This window comes from Ceratotherium simum, chromosome 13 (genome assembly GCF_057802395.1).
Source record: "Ceratotherium simum simum isolate JZ-2026a chromosome 13, ASM5780239v1, whole genome shotgun sequence".
Lineage (NCBI taxonomy): Eukaryota > Metazoa > Chordata > Mammalia > Perissodactyla > Rhinocerotidae > Ceratotherium > Ceratotherium simum.
Window position 1 is genome coordinate 33429061 of NC_141912.1, and position 23301 is coordinate 33452361.

Here is a 23301-nt window from a genome sequence, read left to right on the forward strand (position 1 = left end):
CCTCCCCTTTAGCTCTTTCTGTCAACACAGGAACTAGCTACACAGGAAGTGGTTTCACTCCTCAGAACCCCCCCACCCCAGGTCCCTTCTCTAAGATGGACCCTGATGTAGGATTCAGTCCTCCCCTGCTTCCTAGCTTCCCTCAGACTTATTGGGACTGGGAGGGGCGTGGTTCCAGTAGGAAGCAGAGGACTCAGACCCAGGGATGTTGGGCTCTCAAACATACATAAACCCCTAGCACTGGGTCCAACACACAGTAAGTATTCAATAAACATGTGTTGAATAGTTATCCCTGCCCTCTGGGTGCTTATAGTCTATTCACGGGACATGATACATACCAAATGTGAGAGACAAGGGGCAGGGAAACTTTCCTCTGGTCATGAATGAGGGATACAGAAATGGAAAAGGGAGAGGACCACCTCCCTGGCTGGGTCTTGGATCAGTGCTGCTCAGGCTGGCTGGCACTAGGGTGGGAGCAGGATAGACATTTGCGACCCCTAAATGGCAACCTGTCATATTAGGAGGTTTACAGCTGAGTGACTTGGAGCATGAAATGTGATGAAGAGATCCGGTTCGGCCACTTAATGCCTTGCAATCTTGGACAAACAAAATCTCTGTGCCTCAGTTTCTGAAAGAGTAAAATGGAGCTTTAATAGCACATGCCTTATAGAGTTGATGTGAGGATTAAATGTGATAAGGCATTTGGCACATTGTGAATGCTCAGTAAATGATGGTTATTATTAGCTTTCAAAAAGCCTCATGGCCTCCATGTCTAAGGCCCGTCATCATTAAAGAGGTGTAGCCACGTTGCTGAAAGATGGATAAAATTTAAGATGCTCTATCTCCTTTAACTTGAGGCCTTAGGAATTTCCTAAGTGGCTATAACAAAATGCCCTTGGAAGAGGGACAAAGCGTATGCAGGGTCTAGTGTGTGTGTGGTTTCTCCCTGGGCTACTAGCAACTTTTCCTTTCAGATGATACCCTAAATTAACATGGGACCCCCAAAGCTTCTTATTCTTGCTCTTAAACTATACTCAAAGCCTCTATCCAAATGTTGAACTTAGGGCACAAAATTCTGAAAACACTATGCAGTTACTTCCATATTTTTTCCCATGACACTCCCCAACCCCTCCAAAAAAAATTAACACTTCAAATCAGCTTTATTATTGGGTGACAGATTTGGGGTTCTTAAATAGAGATAGCCGTGGCTAGAAGAGTGGCGCTTCATCCCTGCAGTGATTTGTTTGGGAGGAGAGGTGGGGAGAATGCAAGGAGTCATCAGCTGGAGTGGCCCTTGGCCCTCCCTTCAGCACCTACATAGTGCCTGGCACATAGTGTGTGCTCAATAAATACTTGTCAGCCCTTTGTGGGTAGTGGGTGTGATGGGTGATAGAGGCTCCCTTTGGGAGCCACATACAGTAAAGAATATCTTACATCCTATCTGTCTGCAGATCTTGGTTCCAGTTCAGGGGTACTTCCCCCACTCCACCCTCTGTAGCCCCTCACCCTTATTTTCTGGGACGTGGGCTGGGCTTGCTTCATCCCAGCACCCCAAACCCTCTTTCCAGGGCTGCAGCTTCTCCACGTGGGAGATGACGGTTCTGAGTAGGCAGACACTCATTGTGGGAGGGAAACTACACTCATGACCCCTCACTTTTAGGGGTCTTTCAAGGACCTTAAAATCTGGAGGCCTTCCAGACTGTCATTTAGCCTCCCTGACATGTAGCCTTCTATTTTTGATCCTCGCCTCCTGCATTTAAAGGTATTACTTGGTGGGCTGGGGGACCCCAGGCAACTTGAGGGGAACCCCGCTCCGGGGACGGAGTAAGGCAAGGAGGCGGGATCTGAGTGTTGGAGGCGGCGCCGCAGGCTCCCAGGGCTACCCAATCGTTGGGCCAGTTACCACCTGAGGCCACACCCCCGCTGCCGGCCGCAACCCCGGATCTTCCTCGCACTGTTGCAGGGTTGGGCCGCGGCCCGCGCATGCCTGCAGAAAACCTACGGCCGCGGGGGGGCGGGCCTCCTCCTGCTCCTCCTTTCGATAGGCTCCGGCAATGCGAATAGGCCCCGCCCTCATGCGCGGCCAAGTCTGTGGAAAAAGTACGGGCTTGCAGACATGCTCCGCCCCCACGCGGGCGTGCTCCGGCTGAGAGCGTCCGGCAGCGCGGCAGAGCCCCGCCCCCACGCGGGGGCACACTTCCCGACGCGGTGCGCGCGCGCGGGAAGGGGTCCGCCCCGCGGCCCGGCGTGGCTTTGTGACGCGCCTCCGGGGGCCCCGCCCCTTCCAGCAGCGTCAGCAGATCCCAGTGGTTGCGCTGGCGGGCGATGTCTTCGGGCGCTAGCCCGGCCTGGTCCCGCAGCCGTCGGTCCGCCCCAAGCCCCAGCAGCAGCTGGGCTACCTCCACCGCCCCTTCTCGGGCCGCCAGGAACAGCGGTGTCTGTTCCTGTGCCGGAGGAAACAGCGAGGGGGCGAGATCAGGGAAGGCCACGCCCACAGGACTGGCCCTTCAGGACTCCACCCACTTGACTGCTGGCCCCTCCCCCTTCTGGTATTACGGGGTTCTCGCGCTTTCCACCTCTCCCGCGCCCTTTTTTCTTTTGGGGTGGGGGAGCCCGCTGCCCTGTCTAACCCTGCCGTCCTGGGCGTCTTTATCGGCTCCGGCCTCGAGAAGGGAGCGGGCAGCCCCGGCGTTGTTCACGGCCGCGGCCCAGTGCAGCGCGGTTTTTCCTAGGGGACGACAGGGGAGGTTGTTAAGCCAAGGCCGGGGGCCAGATGCCTGGGTTCCTGTTTCCCACGGATTTTCGTCTTGGGGGAAGGGTACTCGGGCCCGCCGGGTTGCTCAAAGGCGGAAGCGTTGCCCGGGTGACCGCCGGCCGGCAGGAAGCGCTGCCCCTGGTGACGTCACCGGCGCGCGGGATTGACAATGGGGCATTGTTCTGGGGTCGGTGGGACCGGGAGACCACCTTCCCCCAAGAGACCCCTCCCTGTATCTCACACACACACTTCCCCCTTCCTAGTTCCTAGTGGGCTAGCGCAGGGTGTGTGTTGAGGATGATGGGGAAGACTCACGTGTGTGTGGTGTTGAGGATGATGGGGAAGACTCACAGGCCGCCACTGCACCGCAGATTTACCACCCTGACTACAGGGTGGGAGGGAATCCCCCAGCCTCCAGTTGGTCACTCTCCTGCTTCGTTTTTTTGCATCTTATTTCAAAACCCATTTGCTCAACTTCTCTGTAGCACAACATCAACTTCCCCAGATCCGTACCCCATTTATCTCTGGCCCCCACATCTGCTTGGGCTGCAATCAGCTCTTCAACCAGGTCCTCCACTGCCAGTCTGGCAGCCAGCATCAGGGCTGTGGTCCCGTCCTCTGTCCGCGCGTCCACTGCAGTCTGTCTGCCGCGGAGTAGGAGCTAGGGGCCAGAGAGGGCCAGTGACCCCTAGCATGATCTAGCTAGCTCAGGTCCCTCACACTGTTAACCACCTCCCAATCTATATTCAGCCATCTGTTCTTGTTTCCCTTTCAGGTCCCCAATCTGACATCACCTTCCTCTTTGCCGAACCCTAGGGGATGCTTTGACCCAGCTTTGCTTGCGGGTTTGCCCCTTGTTCCCTGTAGCGACCCCAGTGTGCACTGACCTGGCAGACCTCTCGAGCATCAGCAGCCACAGCCGTGTGAAGGGGGGTGCGCCCTGCTCGGTCTGGCTGGTTGGGGTTGGCTCCAGCCTCAAGGAGGCGGCGGGCGGCGGTTGGCCGGGAGAATCGGGCAGCCAGGTGTAAGGGGGTCTCACCAGTGCCCACAGTGTGAGCTTGGGGACAAGCCCCTCCACCCAACAGAGGTTCCCAGGGCTCAGGGCTTCCCAACCATGCCCCTTGGAAGGTCCTGGACTCCACTCCCCCACAGCAGACTGCTGACATAAGGGGTGTCACCCCATCTGTGGGTGGGAGACAGGAGGAATGGGGGATAAGTCAATCAAAAGGACATAATTGGGGAGGGGGAGAACATGGAGCCTCAGGCAAAATCACAGCCTGAGGGGTCAGGAAGTCCAGCTCTGGCTCTTGATTTTTTGTGGTTTTAGTCAAGTAACTTTTCTACTTTTCTCTAGGCCTCAGTTTCCTCATCAGTAAAAGGAGCCAGCAGGCCTTAATTCTCTAACATTCTAGGGCAGTGGTTCTCAAACTTAAGTCTGGGTCAGACTCACCTGGAGGGCTTGTTAAGACATAGATTCCCCAATATCTTGAATTTCTGAATCAGTAGCTCTGGAGTGGAGCCTGAGAATTTGTATTTCTAACAATTTCCTTGGTGATGCTAATTCTTCTGTCCCGGAACCATATTTTGAGAATCACTGGTCTAAGGCACTAATTCTAACAGTTTCTCCAGTTCTGATGTTAAAGTACTTTCTGATTCTAAAAGGGTCAAAAGCAGTTTTTGTTTTCTTGGTCTGGGTTGGCTCACGTACCAGGTCCACGGGTGTCCACGTCAGGGACATCCATCTCAGATTCCTGGGGAGGAGTCAGCATGGCTGCCTGTGGGAGCTCCTGACAGTCACCACTCAGCTGCCAGAGCTGGCACTTGGAGGGTGAGGCCATTTCTTCAGCCTTGGGGATGAGAACAAGAATCAGTGAAGGAAGGTTCACTTGTCCCTTCATTCCCTCCATCGCCTCAGGATCATTTCTGCCCCACTGCTTTCACCTGGCCCACCTCCTCTCCTTCCTCGGGGCCTGTGCACATCACAACTCCATCCTCATCAACTTCTGCCTCTGGTTTCAGTGCCCTGGAAGGGGGTGGGTGGATAGAAGACATTTAGGGTCCCCAAGATTTCCAGCAGCCTACTGACCCCTTTCCCCTTCCTCTGTCTTCAGCTTCTACAATAACATCTCTTATGGCTTCTGGTCATCAATATCTCCACAGGAAAGAGTCCCTTCCCTGAGCCCCAGTTCCTCCTCACTCTCACTTGAGGCCGATGCTGTCCTCGCCCAGGGGGGGGCGGCGTCGGCGAGGAGCCTGTTGAGTCCGAGGCCTTCGAGTGAACCCAGGGGGCAGCCAGAGGGCTCCATGCTCTTGGCGACGTCTCCGGATGAGCTGGAGGACGAGAAGAGCCCCAAGGGCCAGGAGAAGGACCCCGGCCACCGGCGAGCACAGCACGGGCCAGGGAAGCTGGTTGGAGGGGGGCTCTGGTGGGAGAGACAAAGTCACAAAAAGAAGCCATTCCTAGAGAGGCTGGGTACTGCTGTGAAACCTTTGGGCAAGTGCAGGAACCTCTTTTTGCCTCAATTTCCTCATCTATGGAATGGGAATAATAATAGTACCTGCCTCATGGGGTTGTTGGGAGGACTAAATGAGTTAATGCTGTAAAACGCTTAGTGTAAGACATAGCACATAGGAAGTGCTATATAAGAGTTATTATTCTTTCATGTACTGTGAGCTGTTTGATACACGGATGTTTGGATATGCTCGGCCTAGTAGACAGGACTGAGGTTTCTGGGAGGTCTATGATAGAGGTTAGGATAAAGTACTTAGGGAAGTCAGGAAGGAGATTGCAGAGCAAATGGGCCACGAGGAGATCCAGTTAGAGAAAGAGGGGTTAACAAGGGTAAGGCGCCACAAAGAACATTTGGGCTCCCAGTGATCCTCTTTCATTTGACCTCCGTTGCTGATTTCTGGCATGAAAGCCAATCTGGTAGAAAAGCCAGGGAAATGACAGGGCGTCACCTACCGGTACCTGCACGAGGGTGGGCAGCCAGCAGTGGTCCTGGCAGGAGGGGTTCCAGGGCCCCCACTGCGGCCATCGCGGCAAGGAAGCGGAGCAGGAGCCCAGGGTCCCAGGGACAGCGGGATGCAGGGTGGTCAGGGCCACAGTGGGACAAATCCACACCCATCACAACCACAAACCTGTGGGGGAGGCACCTCAGAGACCCCTGTGTTGGTTCCTGGCTCCCATCCCTCTGCCCATTAAAAAACTAGTGTTTGGCCCGCCCCTCCACCTAGCCTTCTTACCCAGTGCTGAGGGAGTCTGTCTCCTTGCCTGCACGCTGTGTTTGAGGGGCTGCTCTCTCCTGATGAGAGGGGTCTGGGATTCCTCCTAGCTCCTCTTCGGCCTGAGCCCCAGGATAGGGGTACACCATGTCCCTGCCATCACTATCCTTCCTCACCCAGAGCCCCACCCTCAAAGTCAGGGACAGCACTCGGGCCAAGGTGAGCAGCTGCTGGTCCAGGGCCGGGGGGCTCAGTACCACTAGCAGGGCCAGGGAGGGCCCCCACTCTGAATGCCTGTCTTCGGGCCTGCAGTCGCCCCCATCCCAGCCACATTCTGCAGTGTTGCAGCCTTTCTCGCAGTGCCCATTGTGGAAGTGGTCGTGGCAGAACTGGTCATAGGCTGGACTGTGGGGTGAGGAGAAGGGGACTCAGAACCCCCAAAGAAATCTGACTCCCTTCTTTAACCCAAAGAGGATTTCTGATATTCCACAGCCTCTAGGCCACTGGTTGCTAAGTGGGGGCATCTCTGGGGCAATGGGCTTAGTCAGGCTCTGGATAGTTGGTAGCCCAGATGCCCTAATGTCTGCTGACACCCTTGTTTCCTAAGAGCTTCCCCTCCCTAACATCCCAAGCTCTCCTGTCTCCCTGAAGGAGAGCCCAAGGCCCCTTTCCCTCAGAGGTACTTGGTTTCTAGGGGAGATACTCCCTGGCAACATGGCTTAGAGAAAGAAGCTTGAGGCCAGAGCTCCTACAACTCTCAGGAGCCCAGACAGAGGCACTGCCCTCTTTCTCCACATTAAATATTGATGTTGCCCCATCCCCCTGGGTTGGAATTCAGCGTCTTCTACCCCTACTTAGCAATGGTTATCAGGGTGGAAACTCCCTGGAGCTTGAGGCTGTTGTCACACTAACGCAGAGGCGTCACCCTGCCCATCCCACCCAAGTCTGGGTTTCAGGCTCACGTGCAGGCTAGAGGTGTCTCACAGTCGTAGCCATCAAACAGACACTCTTCAGAGTCACACTGTGGGTGGCACTGCCCGTCCCGGAAGAGAAGCCAGCAGCGGGAGTGGGAGGGGCAACCCTTCCATGGGTCTGGGACCCCCAGGGAGCAGTCCCCCCCATCCCAATTTCCTCCTGGGCCACTGCAGCCAGCGTCACAGGCCCCATCTCCACCCCTGCCCTCGCAACCTTTTGCTCCAGGCCTCTGACACCGGGGCCCTGGAGAGCCGGGGGGGCAGGAGCATCGAAAGCTTGGGCCCCCCAGCCCGGGGGTCTCTGAGCAGCTGCCATTGTGTAGGCATGGAGAAGGAGGGCCACAGCCTTGAGGAGCAGGTGGGGTCAGGCAGTCAGGGCCCCCATAGCCATTGAGGCAGGCACACCGCGGTGGGAAGCCAGGCTTGGGAGAGGGCAGACACAGGCCACCGTGGTGGCAGTGATGGAGGCCACAGGAGGGGGCTTTGTGGCTGCAGGTGGGGCCTTCAAAACCCTGCGGAGAGGAGGAGAGATGTGGGGAAGGAGCTTGTATTATTCTTCCCACTTCCCCTCAAGCAAATTACTGGGTTAAAGTAGCTCAGAGGGTCCTAGATTCTCATATCTGGAAGGGGCCTCAGAGAACATCAAGTTTATCATTTTACAGATGTTGAAACCATATCCCATGTTTTTTCACACAATGACATACTACACTGTGGTGAAAATGGATGAACCATAGCTGTGTGCAACAACCTGGATGAATTGTAGCATCATGCTGCAAGTTCTAGAAGACTAAACAGTTAATAGAATTGAACTAATATTATTATCTTAATCCTTGGAGATAGGATTATATATTTTCTCTTCCTCTGGAAGGGGAATAGGATAGAGAAAGACGTAAGTACAAGTACATGTAAGTTGTTAATATTGGAATTCTTGGGTTAAGTTCATGGGTGTTATATTGTAAGAATAATAAAATAAAAGAAGGCCATGCACAAACCACTAATATTAGTGTATCATGAACTAAGGCTTAAGATTAATCCAGTTTCCAGCATCTGCGGTACACACGCACGCGTGCACACACACACACACAGAGTTAAAAGAACTTATCCAAGGTCACTCAGCTTGACCTTGGGGACCTTCCCTTGGGCAATGCCCATGATTTCTAAAAATTCCTTTCATGCTACCACCTGATACTGCCTTTCCCTCTGACTGCTTCTGAGAGCCACTGTGAACATGGGATGGCTTTCTCCAACAATTCCCACTCCAGTGCTCCCCCAGGCTCCCCTCTAGGATTCCAGCTCAGGCGTTCTCACCTTGCATCAGTGTTGGGGGCAGCAGAGAAGGCAGCTTTGTGGTCACTCACCTGGGGGCAGTGGCAGATGAACCCCCGGGGTGGTCCTGCTGTGGCCTCACAGAACCCTCCGTGGGAGCAGGGCTGGCTCTGGCAGGGGTCTAGCTCCACTTCACACCACTGGCCTGTGGTGAGGGTGGGATTAGACGTCACAGACAGCTCAGTCACTGCCTCCTTCCTAGCTCATTCCTGGAAGTCGGCTGAGCACTAGATGCACAGGCAAATGGATCCTGGGGCATATTCTTTGGATTGGGCTGTACAGGCAGGGGGATGGACAAGATGACTAGGCTGCCTTGTGGGTGCAGATTTACTGGGTTTCCATAGTCTTCTCAGCTGTGCCACAGAGATGCCTACGTCCCCCATCCCAGGCCTCACCTGTGTGTCCAGGCAGACACTGGCAGTAGAAGGCATTGGCCAGAGAATGGCAGGCTGCAGTGCCTGTGGGGTGGCAGGGCTGGTCCAGACACTCATCCACATCCCCCTCACAGCGCAGCCCCACAAAGCCCGGAGGGCAGGCACAGTGGAAGCCTCCAGGTTTGGGGGTGCAGGTCCCGTGGTTGTGACAGGGCTGGGATTGACAGGCGTCAGGTTCCCTTGAGCAGTTCTGTCCACTGTAGCCTGGGGCACACTGCAGGCAAAGAGGGTCAGCCAGGGAACCAGTAAACAAGCCCATTCCAGCACTACGGAGGACCCAGCTCAAGATGTCTGCCCAGCCCCCCACCTTCCAGCTCAAAGCATCACTCAACTCACCATCCATCACAGCCACGTGTAGCTTAACGCTTCTATCTCCATTCCACACGATACACAATTCTTCAATAACATGCAACTTAACGCCTCCCCGGTCCCAAACAATCTGACGCATTGCCACTAAACATAGCTCTGTTTAATAAAACCTCCCTCCCCCCACCACACACCCAGCAGGCTCTGTCATGCTTTATTACTTAATTTGTAAGCATTTATTGAATGCCTACTTTGTGCCAGGCACCATCTTAGGCACTAGGAATACAAAGAAAATTAGAACTCATCCCTGCTTCCATGAAGTTCTTAGTCAACCAGAGGAGAGAGACAGCGAGCATTTATTGCATGAATTATATACGTAACCTCATAAAACCCTCCTAACAATCTTCTATGTGGATTATGTCACTTGATTCTCACTTTACAGAAAAGGGAACTGATTCCTTGAAAGGTTAAGTGACTTGCACAAGTCACAGAGCTAGTAGGTGGCAGAGCTGGGATTCAGTGCAAGTCTGTGACTTCACAACTGATGCCCTTAACCATTTTCTGATTGTTTCATATTCTGCTAGTGAGAGAAGGGTTGTTGATGAGGTCTGTACCAGGTGCTGAGTTCCTGCAAGAGGAAGAAGAGCATGCAAGAATGGAGTTTCAGGAAGACTTCAGAAAGATGGAGAAAAAGGGATTTACAAAGAATCTGAGGAGAGGCCAGAGGGCTGGAAGAAGCAGATGATGTGGGGTGTTTTGGGAACTTCTGGAGGAGGGAGTTTCATGAAAGGAAGTGAAGCTGAGTAATGGGTGCACAGGGGTTTACTACTAATCAGTACACTGCTTTTGTGTCTGTTTGCAAATGCTCATAACAAAAAGTTAAAAAATCAAATGAAAAAGTTAATGGAAGAGGATGGTTAGGGGATCTGTATTGTGCCTTTTATCCAATGTCCTGGTTCTGAGTACAGGGATCAGGCTGCATGGACTTGAATCCCAGCTGTGCCTCTTCTGCTCAGTGACCTGAACCACCAAGGAGAGGCCCTAACCCAGCCTGGAGAGAAGTTAGGGACATTTTCCTGAAGAGGACGCCTCCTGGGCACCATCCAGTGGAAGAGGAGTGGGGAAGGCCACCAAAGAGCCAGTCTATATGGAAGCCAGCAGCAGTCTTGTGTGCTGGAGCAGAGAATAGGAGGGTGGGGGTAGGGAGAGATGAGGCCTGAGAGGCAGGCAAGTCTGGGTCAAGCATGGCCTTGGACTTCATTGTGAAAGAGGTGGGCAGCCAGCCGCTGAAAGATTTTAAGCAGGGATGTGACAGATCAGCTTAATATTTTCAATAGAGCACTCTGGTAGTGGAGTGAAGGCTGAACCTATAGGAGGACAAGTGTGGAGGAAGGGACGATAGTTAGGAGGCTGATGCAGTTGTCCAGGTGGAATGCAGCAAAGGCCTGGACTAAGGGAAAAAGACAGAGTTGAGAAATATTTAGGAGGTAAAATGGCATGATTTGGCAGTTGGTTGGATGTTGGGGTAAAGGAAAGGAAAATGGGTACATCATCCCCACTGGCCCAGGACTGCTGTTTCCCACATCCAGCCCACCCTTGTCTCCCCTCCCCACTCTCCTCTAGACCTGTTCACCTGGCAGAGATACCCGTTGGGCTGGGCCACGCAGGTGGCCCCGTGTTGGCAGGGCCTGGATTCACATGGGTTCACCCTGTTCTGGCATACACTGCCTTGGAATCCAGGGGGACAGTGGCAGAAATAGGAGGGGCCGCTGTCGATGCAGAGGCCTCCATTCTGGCACAGGGAAGAGACTTCTGTGCCTAGAGAGAGAGAGACAGACAGAGATCAATAAAGCTAAGTGGAAGGGTGCTCAGGGGCCCCAGATACCGAGCAGAGAGGCCTGTGGGGGCCACTACCATTCCTGGGGTGGGTGGAGGCCACTTGGAGCCTGAGGAGTCAGTAACTCCTGATGCTGAAGAGGTTAAAACATCAAGTTTCCCCTCCTGCCTTTTCTGCCAGCATGGAGAGAGACACCTCTTCTTAAGCTTATCAGAGCATTATAAGCAACTATATTCTTGGCTTAAAACAAGTCTCAAGCAAGAAAGAACTCAAGGGACACTTCAAGTGTGGGCACATGGCTTACTTAATGGCCCAAGTCTGTCCCTTGAATTTTGCATCTTCTGATATTCTCTCATTGTGATTCCCATCAGCTGTCCCCTGTCCCCCAATAGTCTCTTTCCTGAGGTCTTCTCGTATCAAACCTCATTTGAATAAGAAGAGTATTCTTTTACAAGGAGGTTGGTGTAACATTCAAGTGAGTGGGGTGTGGCGAAGTGTGTTGAGTGTAGTTGAGTTAAAAGTGGTCCACTCTGGTTGAGTTATGATGATAATGACAGAGTTGAGTTGTTCCACACTGAGTTATGTCCCTGGTGGTTGTGTTAAACTGGAGTCTTACTGGACTGCGCTGGTTGATGTTGCTTGAGTTTCATTGAATGTGATGCTAGGAGTTGAGTTGTGTTAGGCTACACTGGGTGTGGAACTGTGGAATCAGTAACTGGTTGGTTTGTGTTGCTTCGGCTCTAAGTTGGTTGTTTTGGCCAAATGTTGTGTGTGGATGCCATTAAGGATGGGGTAGAGGAGGACATTCTTTTTCTCTTCATCTGCTCCCACGTTGGTCCTTGGGTTGGTACCTTGACTCAGAGCAGCCTTTTGGCAAGGGGACAGTGGAAGATTGCAGAGAGGCCCAGTCCATCCCTGGAGGCACAGGCAGTGGAAGGAGGGCCCAGTCTGGAGGCAGTGGGAATTGTGTGGACAGGGCTTCTGGGCACATAAGTCCATCAGAGTCTGAAGGTTGGGAGAGAGCATGAGGCAGGACAGAGCATCAGATTCCCAGGCCCAGTTAGTCCTCTGCCAACTTCAGCTCCTCCAAATCCCTTACCTCTAAAACTCTCTCCTGAATGGTCTGGGATAAGTAGACCCTCCCTGGTTTCCATTGATACTCACATCCCAGAACAGTCCTTGGCGTCAGAAATCCTTTCAGTCCTTCAACTCCATACAAACCTGAAGCTAGACCTCAACTCCTAGACTTCCATGTGAATACTGCTCCCAAGCTTCCCTGCTGCCCACCTTTTAGTAACTGAGACCCTTCCCTGGAACTGTCCAGCCACCTCCCTCCTCAGCACACCTGGCTTGGTGTCCCTCACCTGGCAGCTGCCTCCTGTGTAGCCAGGGGGGCAGAGGCAGCGGGGACCCTGAGGGCCGTCTTGGCAGGTCGCCCTGTTCCTACAGGGGCTAGACAAGACAGAGACAGGGCACAGTAGGAGGAAGGTCTGGGAAAGGGGGAGGGAGTGTGTGATGTGGTGGGCTGGCAACCATTGGGCAGTTGGGAAACCAGGAGGGAAGGCAAAGTGAATGAGTATAGGATGTGGAATGGGAGGCAGCCTGGAGCCCCAGAGGAGAGGGAGAGGAAGGATGGGAAGGCTGAGGGGCTACCTCCCTTCCTCCAGGGGTCTTTGAGCCCTGCTCACCTGTCTGCACAGCTGGGACGGATCCTTCCCTCACAGCGTGGGCCCTGGAAGCCGGTGGCACAGAGGCAGGAGAAGGTGCCAGGCCTGTTCACACAGGTACCCCCATTGAGGCACAGGGCTGGAGAGAGGAGGCTGTGAGGGGTTGGGTTCCTTGCCTGTAATTCGTCCTGTGACCTCAGTCACACCAAACACAGGACATACACCCACCCTCCTTCCCCAGCACCCCCTCAAAACAACAGCTCACTGTGTCCAGTTAACTTTTTTTGACACGGCACAAACACACCCTGACCAGTTCCTCCATCCCCCTGTGGCCCAGCCTCAGGACACGGTTGGCACTCACCAGAGGCACAGTGGTCGGTGCTGGTCTGGCAGCGGGGCCCAGTGTGGCTCGGAGGGCAGGTGCAGGAGTAGCCCCCAGGGCTGGGGCTGCAGGAGCCACCATTGAGACAGGGCCCTGAGTGACAGGCTGTCACCTCCTCACTGCAGGTGGGCCCTGAGGGAAATGGGTGGGGCTGAGAAAGGGCATCTTCCTTTTCTCCTATTCCCTTTCCCTTCCCTTCCTCATCTCCATCCCTATTGTTCTCTCTTTTCTCTTTTTCTAACCTCTTTTCTTTTCTCACCACCTCCCACACATCACCTGTGTCCCCTGCAGCCCGGGCCCAATTTTCCTTTGTGGTGATGCATACCCAGAGCCATTAGACACATGTCTCTACTGGCCTGGCCCTTGATGTAGAGGGTGGCCAGCCCGGAGTATATATGGTTTAGGGAGAGCCTCACCTGTGTAGCCTGTGGGGCAGGTGCAGTTGTAGCCAGAGGGCTGAGGGTGGCAGGTGCCCCCATGGGCACACGGTGCAGAGATGCAGCCCCCCAGCTCTGCCTCACACTCTGGTCCTGTCCAACCCACATCACACACACATGAGGATCTGGTCATAAAGAGAAAGGGGAGGGTTTCTCTTCTTCCGGTGTTTTTCTTGTCTCCCTTACACATTGGTCAGACCCCTAGGACCTCTTTGTCTTTTCGCCCTGAGACTCTGGCACCTTTCTTCAGTGACTTTGCTCTCAGTACTGTCCCCCTTATGCCCTCCACCCCCTCATTTTCCCAACTAGATATGTAACTTGTTTATTGTCTGTCTTTGCTCATTAGAATTAAGCTCCATGAGAGCAGACACTTTGTCTCTTTTGTTCTGTGCTGTTCCCCCAGTGCCTGGAAAAGTACCCACACATAGTAGATGCTCAATAAATATTTGTCTAATGAGTGATGAATTGGCCCTGGGATTTAATGCTCTTCTTTCCACTCTGATGCCCTTGTCCTCTGTTTCCGCCATTATTTATGAACTCTTCTCTCACTAGATAGCACTCACCAGTTGAGCTCTCCCATTGGCCATGACCTCAGGACTTTGCCATCTCCTTCCTATTCCCCAGCGGTCGTTTCCTGCAGACCCGCCCCTCACTGCTGTCTCCTGCCCTAGCTGAGGAGGACCTGGAGGACAGTGCAAATGGAGAGGGCCTGGAAGACGTTACCTCTGGCAGTGCCCATGGTGGCAGGTGCAGTTGTCCTCAGTGGGGGCACAGCCAGGCCTTCCCTCAGGGCAGAGGCACTGCACCTTGTCATGATCCTGGCATTTTTGCTTGGGCTGACACAGGTTGGGGGCACACAGGGCAACCTCACAGAGATGACCTGTGGTGGGGAGATGGGTCAGAGAGAAAACAGAGTCCCTCCATGTCCTTGATGGGGCCAAAGGCCACTTCTTAAGCATGACTTGCTCACTCTCCATGAACCTGTCCTTCAGTGGCTCCTTATTGCCTCAGGATACTGTCTAACTTCCTCAGAGTGACACATTGGGTCCTGCAAAACATGACCTTCCTACAACTGCTGCATTTCTCATCCTTGCCCTGTTGCACTCCAAGTCTTGGAAATCCTACAGTTCCTTAAATGGGGTGTGCTTTTCTTCCATCCACGCCTTTGCACTTGCGGTTATCTGCAGCTAAAACACGCTGTCTGGCATTCTATCTTCACAAACTCCTACTCATTCAGCTCAGCCATCATCTCCTCCATGAAGCCTTCTCATCTCTAGTCTGGGTTGGCTGGTCCTTTGTGTTCCTACAGGATCCTGTGCATTCCTCTCTCAGAGTAACTCTCTGGGCCATAATCAACAAGAGTCTTGTCTGCACAAGATTTAAAGCCACTTGAGGATAGCAACTCTCTTACTCAGCTTTGTGTCTGTGTCTGGCATAGTAGGCACTTAATAAATGCTTGCTAAATAAGCAAATGTATGGCTTCCCTTTGAACCCCGTCCTCTGCTCCTGAACCCCAATCACATCGTTCATGTTGGGCCCAAGGGGGGCCCTCAGCCCCATGGTTGTAAGCTTGTGCAGGTTTTGCACTGAATAACTTTAACGGCTTCCATTCGCATTCTGTTCTCACATTGCAACATTTGGACACCCATCAATGCCCTCTACTCCACCCTAAACGGACTCAAATATCCCACCAGTCCTTCCCAACACCTTCCCTGCTGACCTGTGAAGCCAGAGGGGCAGAGGCAAAAGAAGGCTCCTGGGAGATCAAGGCAACTGGCTCCTGGGGGGCACGGGCCACTCAGACACTCATCCACCTCCACCTGACAGCGTGGGCCTTCAAAGCCTATGGCACAGCAGGAGGCTCTGGGACCTGCACAGAAGTCCACCCCTTGCCCCCACTCTCCCGTCCAGTGTTGGGTCCCAGTTTACCTGGGAGACACTCGCAATGGAAGGATCCAGGCTGGTCCTGGCACTGCCCACCATTGGCACAGGGAGAGCTTGTGCACTCGTTGATGTCCTCCTCACACCGGGAGCCGGTGAATCCTGGTGGAACAGGGAGTGGGTGGGGAGAGATGGTGAAAGGCATCTTTTTTTACTTTCTCTAGATTTATTAGGGAGCTTGTTACAAATGTTTGACTGAGCTTTACAGGCATAATTTCTTGGATTCAAACAAGAAATTAAGAGTTAACACTGATATTTAAACTTTTTACTTATGTAGAAATAACTGCTACAAATTGCAACGGAGAGAATCTTATTTCAAATGGCTTGGTTTGGGGTTTTGTCTAAATGTATCATTATATGAAGAAGGCGCCAATTTCGGGGCTTCTCAAATAGTGATTTGAGCTTCAATACATAACAGAGCATAACTTGGTAACTTTATTCTTCATATAAATAAGGCATAACTGGATATGTGTACTAATGCTGAAAAGACACTTTACCAAAAGCATAAATACAAGTCCTGACCCTTCCCCTTGCCAGGAAAGGTGAAGCTGGAGGGCTCCCCACAGAAGACACCTGGGCAGGTGGAGATGATGGGAGGGTGATGCAGAAAAGGTGAAGCTCAGCCACCTGCCAGCTGTGTGGCTTTGGGCTATTCCACCTCTCTAGCCTCCAGTTTCCTCTTCTGTCAAAAGGGAGTAATCATGGAATCTACCTCATGGAACCATTGAAGGGATTAAACGAGATAATGCCTGAAAAGTACATAGCCAAGTGGCTGGCCTGGAGTAAACAGTCAATAAACATCAGTTATTATAGAGCAGGGGACAGAGAAATGTCTGATGAAGCTGAGAAGGAAGGTCTGGGGCAGCCTTCCCTGCGTCCACGGCGAGCAGTGCCAAGACCAGCCTGGGACCCCCAACGTGCAGGGGGAGTATACAGAGGACTCTGAAAGAAGGCTGGAAAGGAGGGATATTGGGTGATTGGGCAAAGCACAGAGAAGAGGGTGGGCAAGTAAGCAAGGGAAGATTTGGGGGATGTAGCAGAAGAGACTTTGGGGAGAGAGGAGTTGCAGAAATGGGGGCCTTCTTTGCTAGGCTAGGGAGAGTTTCAAGAGGCCTTGGGTGTTGCTGGGCCTCAACTGCGGAGGTTCAGAGACTGGGCACTGAGGGGGCTGAGGGGGCTGAGGGAATCTGCACTCACCGGGCAGGCAGACACACAGGAAGCCGTTGAGCAGGTCCTGGCAGTCAGCCTGGTTCAGGCAAGGAGCTGAGGCACACTCGTTGATCTCCACCTCACAGAGCTGCCCTTCTAAGCCTGAGGACATGGAGGTGTGGTGGAGGTGAGGCTCAGCCAGGCCAGCCCTGCCTTGGCTGCTTGCTCTTCTGCCCAGGAGCCCCAGGTTCTAGAGCTAGCCCTGCCTCCAGCCTGCTGTTTGCCTCCATCAGGCAGTGTCTCCCCAGGTGCTGTCTCCACTTGAGTTGGAGAGATGAACCCTGAGGCCCTGCTGCTCTGCTGTGTGTGGCTCTGCCCCCTTCAGGTGGGAAAGCTCAGGAAGCAGGGCGCCTGCTGGGGCCCATGGGAGGGCAGCAAGGAAGTGCCTTTTGGGGCCATTCCTCTGTGCACAGAAGGCAGGCCTCACCCAGGCAGGCTGATCAGCCTGGAGGTCCTCAATGTACAAATGAGACAAGTGGGCATCTGCTTGGAGGTAATTCACTCTTGTTCTAACTGGGCAGGCCTCTGTGCCAGGGAGACCAAGGGAGGGATATGAAGGGTATTTGGGAAGCTGTGTGGCTCCCGTGTTTGCCCTGTTTCTTCGAGCTCATCCTGGTCTCCACTGTCTCACCCTGAACTGAAGCTGGATCAGCCTCTGGACTTCTGCTGCCTCCCTCTTCTTGCCTAGGGAGGCTGCCTCTGAAGCTCCTTGATATTCACAGCCTTGTCCCTTGGATTACTGGACGGTTTTCCCAGCATTTTCCTTTGGATGCTGCTAAGCTTAGAAGGTGGTGTGTGTAGTGGTTAACACTATTGAGGCCCTGGGTTTGAATCCTGGTTCTGCCAGTTACTAGCTAGGTGACCTTGAATAAGTCACTTAACCTGTCTGTGTGCCTCAGTTTCTTCATTTATAAAATAGGCATAGTAACAATGCTGACCTCATAGAGTTATTGTAGAGATTCGATCATGCATGTAAGATGCTCCGACAGTACCTGGCACAATGTAAGCTATTATTTTTCTAGTTTCATTTAGCTCCCCAATATTGGCCTTGTCACTGTCTCCCTGGGGAGACATTTTCCCCTTAGAACTGGAGGTGGGTGCAGCCTTGCAGCATTCTTTCCTGTTGCACCAAATTCAAGCACACAGACCCTTTGGGATTTTAAGGGTTTATTCTCGATCTCTATAGGGGAGAGTTTCCATGATTAAGAGGAGCATTCTGGGTTAGCATGAGCAGAGGCTGCAGCATTAAAAGTTTATAACTGCTCTTCTGCTCTCCCTTGATGGGCCTCTGTGTGCAGTGGACCAGGTTGTACACTCCACGATGACTGTGACATGAATGCTTCCCCCTCACTCCAGACTTGAGCAGAGCATACCATCTCACTACCATCTCTGGCAGCTCTTCTCCTATGGGCCATGTGTTTCCCAGAATTTTCATCTGGGGCTGGGGAGAGGAGGAGAAGCATTTTTTCGTAAATGACTCTAACTGGCCTGAGGCTATCTATGCTCTGGAGGGGTCATGGCCAGTGGGTTCAGGATTGGTCCCTTGTCTCCTTTATCCAAGGCCCCATCCAGCTGGTACCTGGTGGGCAGAGGCAGTGGAAGGTGGCGAGCAGGTCCAGGCAGGTGCTGCCGGGGTGGCAGGGCTGGGACAGGCACTCATTGTGATTGGTCTCGCAGCGGGAGCCCGTGTAGCCAGGGGGACAGAGGCAGTCAAAGGAGCCGGGTGTGTTGAGGCAGGAGCCGCCATGTTCACAGGGACTGGGACCTTGCTGGGCTGGGAGGAGAGAAGAACCTGGAGTCCACCAGGGTCAAGGGTGGAAGGGCAAGGAGGCCAGGCTGCCAGGGAAGGCGTGGGGGCCTGTTTGTGGCAGATGAGACCAAACTGGGGAGAGGGCTTGTGTCTTTAAGATGGAGAAGAACTAAATGGGGCCTGGAGGGCTGAGCATTGGTAAGAAGGCCACGTAGGGAAGAGATGCCAAATTGGGGCAAATTCAGGAAAAAGGGATGTTTGTATTTTTAATTTGAAAAAGCATTTGCACATTTCTCTCTTCAGAGCAGAGGCTGTCTGGGGACTCAGAAAGGATTTGATGTGGGGGTGCCTCACCCATCTGACACTCGTCCAGGTCCTGGTGGCAGGTGGGCCCTGAGTATCCAGGCTGACACAGGCAGAGTGTGGAGCCCGTCAGGGGATTGGTACTGCACTGGGCTTCCCCGTGGCACGGCTGGCTCAGACACATGTCCTCCATGTGGCACAGGAGGCCTGGAGGGCAGGATGTGGGTGAAGCTCTCAGAGGCCACTTGAAGCTCCCAGCTGCCCTCCTGGTGCTTCTTTCACTCGCCATCTCCACCTCCCACTTCCCTCCTCCCCATACCCTCTGCCTCACACCTGTGCGGCCAGGTGGGCAGAGGCAGGAGAAGGAGCCCACACGATCAATGCAGGTGGATCCTGGGGCACAGGTGGCAGCAACACAGTCGTCCAGGTTCTCCTCGCAGCCTGTGCCTCCCCAGCCGCTCACACACACACAATGGAAGCTGCCAGCTGAGTTCTGGCAGGTACCCCCGTTTCTGCAGCGAGGGGGACCCTGAAACTCACATTCATCCACATCTTCAGAGCAATCTGAGCCTGCAGGGGGATGGGAAGGGGACAAGGGCTGAAGCTGGGAGCCCTTTGAGGAGAAGAGGCCAGGGGCTGACCATCTGGGCCACTGGTGCCATGGACTTGGCTTAAACAACTCACCTGTCCAGGCCTCTGGGCAGAGGCAGGTGTACGTGGCCAGCCCATCCTGGCAAGTGCCCCCATTCTGACATTGGTGCCCGACACAGTCATCTGGATTCACCTCACAGCCTGGGCCTGTGAAACCTGACAGGATCATGGGATCAGCTGGGGGAGGGGGACCCAAGGGTGGCAACCTTCCTGCCCAGAGAGAGAGGCTGCAGGAAGGCAGGTCCCCTGTGAGGACATACCTGTGGGGCAGAGGCAGAGGTGGAAGGTGGAGTCTCTTCCTGGAACCAGCTGGCAGGTGCCCCCATTGAGACAGCCCCTGGCGGGGCAGGGTCCTGGCTGGAGCTCACAGCGTGGACCCTCCCGTCCAGCGGGGCAGAGGCACTGGAAGGATCCCAGGGTGTTATGGCAGGAGGTGCCCTTGGGGCAGGGTCCCGGGTCCAGGAAACACTCATTGACATCATGTTCACAGGTATGGCCCTCGAAGCCAGGTGGGCAGCGGCACTGGATCTGGGGGTATGTGGCCAGACATACCCCTCCGTTGGTGCAGGGGTTGGCTGAACAGAAGTCCCGAAGCTGGCACTGCTCACCTGAGGCAAAGGACAGAGGGGGCTGTTTCTAGCACGACACAAATCCCAGCTCCTCTGGGATAACCCAGCTCTCACTCTGGATTCTCTCTGTGTCTAATTTTCCTATTTCCTTCCCTTTCCTCTCATACCCCCTTTACCCTGCTCCATCACCCCTACCTCAGTTTCACCATTCCTTGGGAGGGTTATATCTGGAGTAACCATATTTTCCAAACTGAAAATAGGACATGTAGCTGTTGGTGGGAGTACTGCAAATGGGCCCTGCCTGGAAAAATCTGGGACACAGGGTCCCTTCTGTGGTGACCTTGGTGGGGGGTGAAAAGCATCCGATCTCTGTAGGCGGGAGACTTAGTTAGCATCTTGCTGTGCCACAACTGGTTGTGTGCCCTTGGGCAGTGGTCTGGCCTCTCTCATCCTGATTTCCTGATCTTTAGGTGGATGTCATGGTCCGGATAATGATAAGAAGACTCACTTGACCACCGTGTGCACCAGTGGGAAAGGCACTAGTAGGAAGGGCAGTAGCGGTGGCGAGGGGCGCCGCCACCATTCGCTACACACAAGCTGTGTGTCAGGGACTGAGCTAAGTGAGCACTTCCTGAGCATCACTCCCTGCCCTCCTCTCAACAGCCGTATGAAGTGTGGATGTCAACTGACAACCGGGGACCCAGAGAGCTTAAATATGTTATGCAAGGTCACATGTCTAGTCAGTGGCAGAGCTGGCACTGGAGTCAGGGAGGAGGCTGCCCCAGGGCCCCTACTCTGAAGCACAAGGCCTGGAAAGTTGCCATTGCCCATCCTTCTTCTTGTCACACACACTCTCTCACACGCAGTCTCAGGCCTGGTTACCTCAGAATTACCTGGCAGTTAAAAAAGTCTCCATGTCCTTAGCCCACCCCAGACCCACTAAATCAGAGTCTCTGAGATGGAGGCACCAGTATTTTTAAGGCTTTCCAGGTGATGGCTGTGCCTAGGCAAGTTTGAGAAGCCTCACAGAGGCACCCACATTCCAAGCACTTTCTTACCCATGTGGCTGTCTGGTCCAGCCCTCTCCATCCTGGTCCGGTCCTATCGAGCCTTCCTCTCCAGGGCCTCACTGCATCCCTGACCGCTTCCTCAGGGTAGCATGCCCTGCCCATCACATGTCCTGATCTCTTGTCCCAGGGCTGAACCCCTCCTCCTGAGATGGGCACCCTTTCTTCTCTTTGGGTCAGATCCCTCCCCTCATCACATCTGCCAGCACCGCAGTCTTCCCAGGTGATATTATGGGCTCCTAGCACTCAAAACAGAGGCCATTCAGATGCTCAGAATGTAGAGACCCCTGGTGTGCCAGGCATTAACTCCCTAGCTACTGGGTGGCAAGGAGTTTGAGGGGCTGGGAAAGGGGTCAGGGCAGTATACTAAGGAGGCTATGGCAGTAGCAATTTACCAACTGGTTTGGAAATACTCTAACATTTTAACAATGAGTACAACCATGCTGGTGAACGTCAGTCCTGGGTAGATGGGTCGCCAAGGATCAGCTTCTTGATTCTCATGGCTTCTGTCCTCAAAGGGTCTCAGTCTCACAGGCTCCAGTTTCATCTTTCCTAACCCACAGCCCAGCGTATTGCTCCTGCCTGTCCCCTCCTCCTCACCCCTTCAGTGCTCACCTGTCCACCCAGGCTGGCAGAAGCACTGTGGGCGGCCTGAGGCCTGGATGTGGCAGCGGCCCATTTTGGAACAGAAGGAAGAACAGGGGTCCTTGAGCTGGGCCTGGCACCTCTCGCCAGTGAAGCCAAAGGGGCAGGTGCAGAAGAAGCTGGGGGCCGAGGGAGAGGGAGCGCTGGGGGAGCCTGGGAGGGTGGGAAGCAGGGCTTTGCAGCTGCCCCCATTCTGGCAGAGCTGAGCATCCTGGCAGGGGTCGGGAAACTCGCATGTCTCACCCAGGAAGCCAGGCGCACACCTGGGCAGGGGAGGAGAGAGGAAAACTCACATCACTGGCTCCACTTCGCCTTTTCTCCCACCTCCCTCCTTTGCCTTCATTTGTTTCCCTTCATCTTTGCCACCTCCTCCCTTTTTCCTTTCTTCCCATTTCCTCCCCTGGCCTCCCTCCCCCTTTCTCTCCAGTCTCCTACTCCCATGAGGCACACTCACTGGCAGGTCCCTTGCCCCTGAAATAGGCTCAGGCAGGTGCCTCCGTTGGCACAGGGTTCTGGGAAACTCCCACACTGCAGCCCTAGGGGTGGAGGTGGGGATGAGATGGGAGCAGGGAACATTGTGCTCCACCTTCACTCCTCTGGGTGCTCTGGAGGGACCTGCTTGCAGCAGCCCCACACACGTGCTCCAAACCACCATCGCTCCACACCCTTCTTCCTAGTCCCCACGTGGCGCTCACACCCCAGGCCCTAGATCCCAGGCCTCTCAGTTACTGATCCCCACCCCTCTTTCCTGTTTATTCTCTGGCCTCCCAAGTCCAGCCTCAGGCTCCATCCCTCGGAAGCAAGACAACAAGGATTAGGAGGGGGGCTGAGGGGACTCCTGGGAGTTGACTGGCTGAGAAATTGAAGGGATTTCCTCTCGGAAGGGCCCAGCATTGAGCCGTCCGGGGGGTAGGGACAGCTGGACCAGGAAAGGGACTTGGTGGGCTGTTGACCTTCCCTTGTCTCCATTTCCTGCTCCCCTCTCACCTCTTCCCCTAGCAGGTGGTCAGTCTTTTTCCTCTTCCCCTCCTAAACGTGATTGCAAGAGCCTGCTGTCCCCCAGCTCCAGGCCCACTGGGTTCTCCCTGGAGGTGGGCACCCTCTCGCCCATCCCCCCAACAGTCACCACCCCTGGCACCAGGCCCAAAACCTTGGTTTGTGCAACTCCAGCAGCAGAGCCGTCTCTTCCTGCAGGCTGTCTCCATTTGGGGGATGAGAATCTCCTCCATCCAGTGTTGCCTCAAAGCATGGAACTTGGCCCTCTGCCCCCAAACCACTGGACATCCTCCTAGGGAAGTTGGGTCTCCCCACCTCTCCCACCCCATGCCTCACCTCTTGCCTTGGCGACTGAGCAACACAGCAACAGAAGCAGCAGCAGCAGTGAAGGGGGCTGCATTCCCGAGCCCCTGCCCCTAGCCCAGATCTCCTCTGCCTCCTCATGCAGGGACCCTCAGAGCCCTCACTGAGGCAGGAGCCTCCTTCTCTGCTCCCACGGCCCCTTCTTCCTCCTCCTCGGCCTGCTGCAAGCCTCACGTCTGAGCTGTTTCCTGAGTCACACAATGTCCTGGACACCCTAGTAATGGGGGGAGGAGTGGAGGAACATTGAGGGGGATGAGGGAGGGGCTTTCTGTCCCTGACAACCCCTGGGGAGGTGGGGGGGGAAGTAGCACAGTGTGGCTGGAGGGCAGGTGATAGGAGGGGAGAACTGGGCTGGTGGGGGCTCTGGGGACAGTCTCAGCCCTTCTGCTTGTTGATGTGGTCTCTCCTTTCTAGACAAGGGAATTGCAAGTTGGCTGCCCCATACCCCAGGAGGGTCAGGACCT

The 23301-nt window shown here is 54.3% G+C and overlaps 1 protein-coding gene across 1 annotated transcript; it reads right to left on the reverse strand.

Annotated features, from left to right (window-relative positions):
* Nucleotides 1-56: 56 nt before the first annotated feature.
* On the reverse strand, nt 57-22980 carry NOTCH4 (notch receptor 4). Its single transcript, XM_087438403.1, has 30 exons — nt 22811-22980; nt 21933-22014; nt 21449-21741; nt 19458-19805; nt 19231-19353; nt 18880-19116; nt 18598-18753; nt 18073-18267; nt 16482-16595; nt 15273-15386; nt 15064-15186; nt 14067-14223; nt 13323-13468; nt 12886-13038; nt 12546-12663; nt 12222-12309; nt 11681-11862; nt 10654-10840; nt 8676-8928; nt 8313-8425; nt 6943-7466; nt 6002-6385; nt 5721-5896; nt 4959-5178; nt 4697-4778; nt 4464-4602; nt 3643-3938; nt 3269-3416; nt 2631-2728; nt 57-2444 (listed from the first exon to the last, which is right to left on the reverse strand). The coding sequence occupies exons 1-30, from the start codon at nt 22872-22874 to the stop codon at nt 1731-1733; spliced, it is 6027 nt and encodes a 2008-aa protein (XP_087294529.1). The 5' UTR covers nt 22875-22980; the 3' UTR covers nt 57-1730.
* Between the last annotated feature and the right edge of the window lie 321 nt (nt 22981-23301).